The sequence below is a fragment of the Drosophila santomea genome, chromosome 2L (genome assembly GCF_016746245.2).
Source record: "Drosophila santomea strain STO CAGO 1482 chromosome 2L, Prin_Dsan_1.1, whole genome shotgun sequence".
NCBI classification, from domain to species: domain Eukaryota; kingdom Metazoa; phylum Arthropoda; class Insecta; order Diptera; family Drosophilidae; genus Drosophila; species Drosophila santomea.
Window position 1 is genome coordinate 17,931,506 of NC_053016.2, and position 10,022 is coordinate 17,941,527.

The 10,022-nt window shown below is 44.8% G+C and overlaps 1 protein-coding gene across 3 annotated transcripts; it reads right to left on the bottom strand.

Annotated features, from left to right (window-relative positions):
* Window positions 1-103: 103 nt before the first annotated feature.
* Window positions 104-9,658, bottom strand: LOC120443757 (dnaJ homolog subfamily C member 13). 3 transcript variants are annotated; one of them, XM_039623024.1, is made up of 22 exons: window positions 9,519-9,658; window positions 8,968-9,212; window positions 8,773-8,913; window positions 8,432-8,576; window positions 8,078-8,276; window positions 7,515-8,019; window positions 7,279-7,457; window positions 7,016-7,223; window positions 6,548-6,958; window positions 6,149-6,490; window positions 5,876-6,084; window positions 5,654-5,822; window positions 4,828-5,595; window positions 4,182-4,760; window positions 4,013-4,124; window positions 2,773-3,946; window positions 2,197-2,719; window positions 1,648-2,141; window positions 1,212-1,587; window positions 1,029-1,151; window positions 653-911; window positions 104-593 (listed from the first exon to the last, which is right to left on the bottom strand). In XM_039623024.1, exons 2-22 carry the CDS (start codon window positions 9,157-9,159, stop codon window positions 478-480), a joined length of 7,224 nt encoding a protein of 2,407 aa, XP_039478958.1. In that variant the 5' UTR covers window positions 9,160-9,212; window positions 9,519-9,658; the 3' UTR covers window positions 104-477. The 3 variants fall into 3 exon arrangements, with proteins under 3 accessions (XP_039478958.1, XP_039478956.1, XP_039478957.1); XM_039623022.1 differs by having other exon boundaries at window positions 8,078-8,279; XM_039623023.2 differs by having other exon boundaries at window positions 8,078-8,279; window positions 8,968-9,293; window positions 9,519-9,621.
* Window positions 9,659-10,022: the final 364 nt, after the last annotated feature.

Consider the following 10,022-nt stretch of genomic DNA (forward strand, 5'->3'; position numbering starts at 1 on the left):
ATTTGAAGCCATTTTAAAAGATTAAAAACAAAAACTGATTGGACTGTTTTCATTATTATTGAGGTTGGGCCAGATTATTTGAACGTAAATGGTCACATTTGGGTTTTTCATTTGTAATGAATCGGCTTTATTCCATAATATGTATAATCACTTTATGCATGCTCTAGTTAGGTTGTTTATGCGCGGTGTATAAACTAACAACTAATTATTTATACAGTTGGTTTTTTATAAATATAAAAAATGAAACTTTGTTACAGATTAATAATATGTTGGCTCACGATTACCGTTCCAGCCTTCTTCGCGCTACGTACAATTGGCTGCGAGTGTACAAAATAAAAGAAAGTTTAATACAATAATTGGGGGCAGCCCGTGCAAGTTCGTGTTCGTTTACTGATTCCGTGGCAATCGAAGGCTCCATGCCAGCGTAATCTAAATACCAGCCTAAGTTTTAGCCTTGGTCCGGCGGATATCACGTCGCTAGTCAATGGGTGGACGGGCAGAAGGATCATCGCGATCGATGGGCGGCGGTGATGTGAGCACTTCTACGCTTTGCGCAGGGCCCGCTGTTAGGTAGCCAGCCGTTGGATTGACTCCTTTAATAGAAATAATTATACATAATTATAGGGCAGTACTATAAGAATCTTCTACCTACCCGTCAGATAGCCACGTATTGTTGTGTCGGCGATGAAAAGATCGTGGCGCTGATCTTTGAATTCGGACCACACGGGGTGTTTGAGCAAAATTTGCGTGACCCGATCGCCGTAATTGAGATTGTGCGTCATGCCTTTAAGAGCCGCCACAATTTGTGCCTTAACCGCCGATGGATTGTCCACGAACTCCAGACGACTGTCCAGTAGTCCCAGTAGAAACGGTATAAGTCCCACCTCCAGAGATTGACTGATTAACGAATCCTAAAAGATATTAAAGAATACATTTAAGAATTTGTACAACAATTCGAATCTTAATAACTGAGTCATTTTTATATCAGTCCTTTAAACCAATTTAATTCCTTTCAGGATAAAACTCACATGCTGATGCTTAAAGAGCCGGCTTAGAGCCTCGCAGGCCTTTTCGATGCAATCCCTATTGTGCTCCATGCACTTTTTTAATGGCGACACACATTCCGTCTGTGAGATGGCACTCACGCAGAACTGAAACATAATATACGAAACTTAAGTGAATCTCCAATATAAATGTTAATAGTATCCAACCTCAGACAACGAGAGCTGATGTAATACTGATAGCGTGTTTTTTGGCTGCACTGAGAGCAGATTGAACAGCTTTGGTATATGCCCAAGCACAGGAATATCGTCTGCAAGGTTGGGCTGCGACCGTAAGAGCTCCACTAACGCAGTGGTGGACAGGTCTAGCACCTCCTGCTCTGAGGAGCTTTTACCGATCTGTTCGACGACAAAGTCCAAAAGGTCGGAAAGGAATTGCTTTGGCTTGCGAAGTGTCCAAGCGGGATTGCTGACAAACAGTCGGAGGTAGACGCCGGCCACAACGATTTCATTGGATACAATATCCTTAAGTATTTCCGGATCTTTCCACACATGCCGGGGATTCGCTTTTTGCAGCTGATAGAATCTGTGGGGGAAGAACATATGAGAATAAAAAAAAAAACAAATGCATTTCTTCCTTAATTACCTTTGACACGTATCGGCCACAGCATCACAGACATTCGATCGCGTGGTATCGTTCCAAATCAGTTCCGGATGCTCGTGTATGGACTCAAAGAGCTGCACGGACGTAGCTGGCGACTCCACCATAGCATCTATGAAAAGCGCTGGCAAGAACTTTGACACAGTGATCCGCACTTTGGGCCCGCTTAGACGATCCGCTGTCATCTTGGCCAAGACACCAGCGCACATCTCACGAATTTGCGGATTACGAGAGTTGCAAAACAAATCAAGCAGGTAGATAGTGGCACCTTTGGCCTGGGCCTCCTTAATCATCTCTTGCACGTTCATCAGCCCTGACAAAGTTTCCAACACCTTGACTTGGCTGGCACGAAGCTCTGGGTCTTTGAGGGCCACCAGATAGTTGCCAAGGATCTCACAGGCTGCCACCTCCGAGACGCACTCCTTGTTGCGTGAAACCAAAGATACTACCTCCAAGGCCACCGATTTAACAGTAGAGTTCTAAAAAACAGAAAATCTATTAAATATCCAAAGAATTACCAATCCAAACCCTTACATCGGGGAATATGTTGCTGGCCAAGAAGCCAAATATCATATCAAAGTTTCCGATGCACTGAATTTCCACCTCGGCGTTTGCCTTGATCACCGCAATCAATGCTTTAAGCACCATGGTAATGTGAAGCTCAATCTTTCCATCGCTGCTAAAGTCGTATTTGCTCTGCTGTAACGCCAACTGCTGTTCTGTCAGGGCATCTGTCTCCAGCTTCTTCCGGCTCTTTGATCGGTTATAAGCAGTCAGAACATCGTCGAACGTAGTGCCCGATTTTCCCGTCGAGGCCTGCTGAAGCTGAGGATGATTAGGCGCCAAAGTGGGGGTCAGTATGCCATCATTTCCCATTTTGGGAGTAGCGCTGACTGGAGCGGCAGTTAATGTCGGGTTCTTTTTGTACTGCAGAAACTGATAAGCGTGCTTTAGGTACTCCAGCAGGTCCATGATGAAGAGCTTTGGCTGAGCAATAGGATGAGTTGGCATATCATTGTATATGCGTATAAATATGCCACCGATCTGCAGCTCGTCCCTTAAGGGTTAAATTAACGTTATAACAACCTTCTTCATGTTTTGATCACTTACTTGTGTGCATCGAACTCAAAGCTGGAAACCAGCTCAGAGACCTGGGCAATGTCCTCATGCGTCTCCCTAGCGGAGGCCGTTCGCTGCTGCTCGAGGAAATCCTTAAGCTGAGCGCGAGTTCCATTGTCCCAGATGAGGTAGGGGTTACGGGTGTTTGCCGTAAGCAACTTAAGCACATCACTGTCGCGAACCGTGGCCAACTGGTTGGAAATGTAACGCGTGAGCAGACGATCGAGAACCTGCTTGATTAGGGAGTTTTTAGCCTCCCCCGTAACAATGTACTTTTGCTGGATGGCACTGGATCTGGTCTTCGTAAGCTGTTGCTGTTGCTCACTTTCGGTGGGTGTGGAACTAGCGGTGTCGCTGCTACCAGATGAGGTGTCTGACTCCTTTTCCTTTCCGCTCGTAATTGCCAGCTGTTTGCTTTGCAGAGGATTGTGAGCGTTCTGGGTGTAAGTTGAGCTTGAGGCTGCCGACACCGATGGCTTTGGTTTTATGGCTGGTGGCGCCTTAGCTGCTGGTGAGCTTGTCTCGCTTCCAGTCACCGGTTTCTGACGCAGCTCCATGCTGTAGCCAGCTAAGGAGATACAACCGAGGACTGCCATCTTTGCAAGGTTGTTGGCCAGTTGCTGCTGGTTTGACTTATCGCTCACTTCCACCCCGCTTTCGTCAAGCGTGTAGTCATACTCGAAGACGAAAAGCAGTAGAGACCAGAGTACGCCGTTTCGCGACAGTTGGCATTGCAGGTCGTAGTTATTGGCAGCAAGACTGGTCACCAGGCTTACCGATAGCGTATGTTTAAAATAGACCACACGACAAACGTCAGACAGCAACTGAGGGAGCTGGATGATCTTCTGCTTGCACTTCTCAAAGTTGCAGGCTACTTCGAAGCAGCGAGTTACGTTCGATATGACTTGGTAGTGCAGCGAGTCCGGCTTAGAGTCCACTCCCAAAATAGACACGCAACGGGTGTAGGCCTCCAAAAGAGCCTCAATGCCTTCCTCCCGCCTCAGTTCTTCAGCGTTCAAGGCAGAGCAGTGAACCGTATGATAACACAACTCAGAGGCAGCTGTTAGTAGTTGGGCTTCCTTTGAAAAGAGCTCATCATCTCGTGTCTCCAAACGGATGGTCTTAATGAGCTGCGGGTAACCTGCGTATTTGTAGGGTCGCAAAACTACAAATGAAAATGAATTATTAAATCGTTTTATAATTCTTTAACCAAAATTTTTGAAGCACTTACCATCCGGATACCGCTCAAAAAGTATGCTCTGTGTGCGAAGTATAAGCACAATATTATTGGGGTCTGGCCCACCCGAGCTCCAGACGTTTCGGGAGCATAGAAACTCATACGCCTGAAAAAATCGTTAAATTGTAGCATGGACTACCTAGTCGGTTGGCCATTTACGCACCTGATTCACTTTTTCAAATATTTCGCGACCATTCGGATTTTTATCGGGATGATACATTTGCGCCAGCTTATAATAGCTCTTGCGAATCATCGACTCATCTGGCTTAGGAGTCTTAGTAAGGTCGATGCCTAAGTCCTGGTAAGCCTGTTGGATTGTCATCTGAGGAGGTTTCTTCTCTACCTCCTTGCGCCAAGCGTCCAGTGTGTGCTTTAAAAGCTGCACGGGATCAGATATGGGCCAGTTGGGGAACTTTTGGGTGTCGCACAAGTGGCGCAGGTAATATATGTGACAGAAGAGCTCGTTCTCCAGTTGCGGATAGCTGATCACTGGAATTGCCAAGTACGGATACCTAGCCATTGTATGTCCCCGAAGTCGAGGCGTAAAGTCTGCGATGTGTGCAGCTATCTTCTCTATTAGTAAACGTCGCATCTCTGAGCTCCATATTACCTCAGGGGTGTCGAACTCGCCTAGGAAAATTTCTGCAAACTTTTCTGCGCTGTAATTTTCCAGGAAACAAACCATGGCCTCGGGGAGAAGTTGACCAAGGATGCTGCGGTGCATGATGCCAGATTGGGAGGTCTGTCAAGGAAATTTTGTTTAGATTTTTGTTTTGTAGATCATATCGAAAAATTTTCAAAATTATTACCTCTTCGCTACGGAATCCCTGTTTCATATGCGTCATCTTGAGGAATCGAGTAATAGGTAAAATGTTGCTGCCTGTGTACATGAGCATGAAGTAGAAGACTCCCGTAAGGTACACCTTAGGCATTTCCGGATTGTCTTCCATAATCTGGTAGAGCAGCGTAGCTACGCGCTCGAGCAATCCGGGATCATGGGTTAGGCAAACTTGTACCACATGCGGTAGGCAGATGAACTCGGAAAGTTTGCGAGACAACTTTGGACCTGGAATAAGAACAGCCACGCCATTTTGGGTGCGACTCGGAAAGAAACTAGTGCACTTTATCAGTATGTCTAGGATCTTTGAGGATAATTCAGTCTCGTCGTAAAGCGGTGTGCCTTTAGCAATAAGACACCATTTTAGCTGAGGGATCTGCTGAAGCGATCGCCAGCCATCCATGCCAATAGCCCAGCAACGGGTCTTCGGTGTGATTAATCCCTTCTGCCACAGTTCCTTGAGCTCCGAGTATGTAATAGGTCCCTGACGCTCCGGCTTTTGACCATCCTTCTCAATGTTGTAGTACCAATCCTTTTCTTCGTATGTTCCCATATTGGGACCCGCTTCAATAACATTTGTTTTGGTATTGAGCTGCGCACGTCCCTTGTGTAGATGGGCTAAGGTGATGAGATCTACTAGGCATTGAACATGATCAATAAGGGCTCGACTGTTAGATTTCTCTAGCACCAGGCAAGAAATCAGGTTGATTAGTGCATCGCGCATTGACGGAGAAAGGCACTAAAAGAATGTTTAATATTAAAGGAGAGCCTTAAATTAAAATTGGTATTAAACTCACCCTATCACTAAGCTGCAGAATGTAAGACATATCGTTGAACTTGCCAATCTCGGCGTGGTAACGCCGGTAAACCTTAGCCAAAGCCTGAAGGGAAAACACCGTCATTTGGTCATCATTTACGCGTTGGCGGCACAACACGCGTCGATACAAGGCATTAAAAAGTTCAATCCTAAAGAGATACCTTTATTTACATCCATAACTAAAATAGAAAAGTGAACTTACGGATCCTTTACTAGATTCTGCGGCCAGTCATCCTTCTCCAGTATCAAGCGAATGTAGTAGTCACCAATTTTGATTTCATCAGCTAGACATTGATAGGCTACCTCGAATTCCTGATAATTCCATGCAACAATCATTTGACCGGCCAAGTCGCGATCATTAAGAAACTGCCGCAGCTCATTCTCCAGGCACATACGCAATTCCTCGCGGGTCTGCGAAAATTTTTTATTTGAATTTATTAAAAAAAAAATTAGAAAGTAGCATATTTGTGAATACCTTGTGATTCCATATTAAATTGGGGAGACTGTGGTCTTTGGCAAAGGTGTAAAAGAAGAAAGGCAGATTCACTACAACATCAGATGTCTTTTTTTTCTGGCGTCGATTTCTCAGCACAACAGGACGATTCTTAAGCGCCTGAGCCGCTCCATCCTGTTTTTCAATTAGGTTCATGCCCCAATGCTTAATGCCTTGTAAATGCTTTTCTATCACATTCTTGCGAGTTTTGTTGGAATGTTGTATTGCAAATTTGAGATTGTCACGAAAATTTAGTTTGTCCTCCTCGACATCCGACTCTGGGACAGTCTCTTCAGACTCCAAAAAGGTTAACAGGCCAGCGGGCTGATAAGTTTAAATAATTTGTAAAACTTGATTAGAATACACTATTTAATAACTCACGAATATGCGTTTAAAGAGTTCCATTGCCTCCTCGCTGTCTGTTAGCCACAGCCCGATTAAATGCCGAGATAACTGACGTTGCGTGGTCTGAGTGGGATCATTGGAGGGCGTATACAGTGCCACCAGTAAGTGCCGGCACAGCGCCGCCTCATCCAGAGCTAATGCCTGCATTTGCTGGGCCACTTGCAGCTCGCCCTCTTCAATAATAGCCCGCAGCACCAATCCAGCTCCCTTCACGATCGCCAGCGAGGGATGCTGGAACAGTTTGTACAAATAGCGTCCACGATCGGCAACCAACTCCAGCAGAATATCGAACTGCTTGCCGTCGGTGGTCTCGCTGTAAGGCACACACAAGGCAAAGGTCATGAAGTCTAGCATGGCTGACAGTACCAGAGCACCACTGCCGTGGCTCTAAAAACATAAATAGTTTTAAAACGAATTGAAGGAACCCTAGAATAGTTTTATTACCACATGAGTTGTCCACATGTTGAGCAAAGTTTCCAGAAACGATTTTGATGACAGAATGGATGACTTATTTAGTTGCTCCTGTTTTAAATCGTGGTCAGAATTTACAGAATGCATTAGCGAGTTGATCATGTCAATGGCGGAGTATGTCACAGCCAAATCCTTGCGCCTTAAAGCAGCCACAACCTTTGTACCAATAATCTCACGAAAGCTGAAATGTATACAAATTTTAATAAAGATTTTAATAAGATAGTAGAATTTATTACCCTGGGAGATTAGTAAAGGCTGCGTATCCAACTTTGCTGGCCAGGAGACGAGTAAGTGCGTGAAATATAGCCTCCAACTCCAAGTTGCTCAGCTGAGCCGTAGGGCTGTCCAGCTCCTTTTGGGCCAACGCTTGCAGGGCACTTAGGATAAGTTTATCTTTGTTTTCAGCAAACAAGCTCTGCAAAACAAAACATTGGTTAGGTTGAACAGCAAACCAGGCGTTAGGTTAACCTACATCCTGAGTTACACTATAGTTGAGGCCACTGTGAGGCACATTGGCATTAAAGCGCTCCAAGATTTCATACCGCTTAGAGGGGTTTTGAAAATTGTTGATTACCAGGCGCATCAAATTCGCCTCTGTCTCCTCGTCTACCGAACAGTTCAATGGCACATACCGTTTCCCACGCGGCGTGTTACCAATACGAACGTGCACATCCTGGTTGCCACTGGAGCGGACAGCATCCAGCACAGTAGCCAACAACGAGTCCCGGTCGTTGGTGCTGTAGTTTCGCACGATTCCATTCTTGTACTCGATGCTAAAGCGCTGAAGATTGTCCTTGTCTCTTACTAGAGCAAACACATCAGTGAGCGGACGCAGGGTGCAGACACTATAAGTTTGAGGATCCCGCTCCAGTAGCGTTACTTCGGTGAGGCAGAGAATACGCTTTACAGGATCCGGATGGCGGGGCGTTATCTTATGGACCGAGAATTCGGTCGAAGAGGTTTGAAACTGGTCGCCGCTGAAAGATTATATGGTCTTGTAGAGAAATTCTTTGTTGACCTTTCGCATGAGCCCACCTAAACTTGCCGAACCGCTGCCTTTCGAACTGCTCCAATGTGATCTGACTCTTGAGTATTTTGGTTTCGATGCCCAGAAACTGAGCAGATCTTTGTGCTATGTTCTGCACGATTTCGTGGTGATTGAGCGCCTTAAACAGATGGAGGCGACTAAATCCGCCGTAAGCCATCACGATTCCTCCCTCATAGTCCGAGATGCCTGCTTAAAACGTGTGCGGAAGAAAAATGAGTGCGGCAAGTAACCAAAAAAAAAAAAACAAAACACGGAGCGATCATATTGAATTGTAATTGAGGCGCATGAGGACAAAACAAGACACATTAATTGATGCAAGCGAGTCAAATGTGCATAGCTACCTATTATACCCTCGATGTCCTTGTACATGTAGCTGGCCAGCACGTCGTTGGTGGTGGGATCTAGCTGGTCCAGAGAGCAGGGCGTGACCTCCAGTACGGTCGGAAGACTGATGCCCGACCAGTGATACTTGTAAGCACTGAAGCGCTGAAAACAATATTAATACATTAGCAGGAGTCTGTTAAAACGTTTGAATCGTATTCTAAACACAAATTTAAAAAAATTAGAATTATAATTAAATATTTAAATTATATTTAATTATTAAAAACATCTGAATTACTCGTTTAGTTTATACCGGATTTAATGCATTCGCATAAAGTGAGACTCGAAAACGGTAACCAACCTGAGCATTTTTGGGCTTGTCTGCAAACTCCTTGTAGTATTTTAGTATAGAGCTTAGGATATCGTTCCTATATTCCGACGATAACTTGATTGTGTCTAGTTTCTTATCCTTTTTGATGGTCACCACAAAGTCATGGGGTATCTGAAAGATCAATTTATCTAGTTCCGAGCTCTCCACAAGATTTAAAAAACTCACATTTGAAGTCTTTGAGGGTGCTGCCGCCACGATGTCCGAGTAGGACCACCTGTTAGTAAGGTCGAGCTTGTCCGGATTGTAGGTGGATATGCCGGCCGTGCCGATAGAGAGGATGCGCTTGTACCTGCCCTTCCAGGAGTGCTTGGTCACCAGGAAGCACTCCAGGTCGACGTTTTCCTTAGGCGGCAGCATCGTTTCTTGTGGCGATTCCAACTGATTACCTTCCACCCAGTATTAGTCAGCAACTGAAAGTGAGAGATACGAAGCGTGGGAATGGGAGTCCAATCAGAGCCGCTGCTTTTCACGACTGGTATTCGGGCGCGCAGCTGTTTCCCATTCCCGAGGGTTACCAAATATCCAATTGACTTGCCCCCGACTCCGGGGCACTGATTAATTAAGTCGACTTGGGCACTTATCAGCATAAGTACCAGCGGAGCCCCAACAAAGACCAGAAAAGGGGAGTAAACGTGACGAGTGCGGAATGCTGCGGCCTCAAGAGTACAGTCCGTTGGATACGTGTCTGCCGAATTGCAACATTTGCCGTAGCTTACCTTAACATCTAACACATTTTGCCCACTTGTTATATTGTCTATTATTCCTAATATCTCTCCTTTGCGGAATTTTTGCAATAAACAATTTAGCAGTAACACGGCTACACAACACTAATAAGTAGTGGTGCAAATATCGATGACACTCGTCTTGCAGCGGTTCGACAGTTTGAATGGTTCTATCGATAGTGGTCCTGTTCAGCAGCACTCAGCACTCAACTTATATTCAGGGTATTCACTGAGTTGTTAAGTTTCGGATATTAAGTTTAGAGATTTTTTTCGGATTTATAAGCATTTTATATTATTAGAATTTAAAGGATAAATTACATAAATAAATGCACACTTATGATCAATTCATTAATTAACAGTAAGGAATACCCTATTGATACTATCGAGTTTGATTATTTTTAAAAAGAAAAACATTGCGGGTCGAATAAAATATTTGTACGATGTTTTACCGTTAGAAAGGGAGAAATAAAAATATATAAATCGTTTTTGTATTTACTT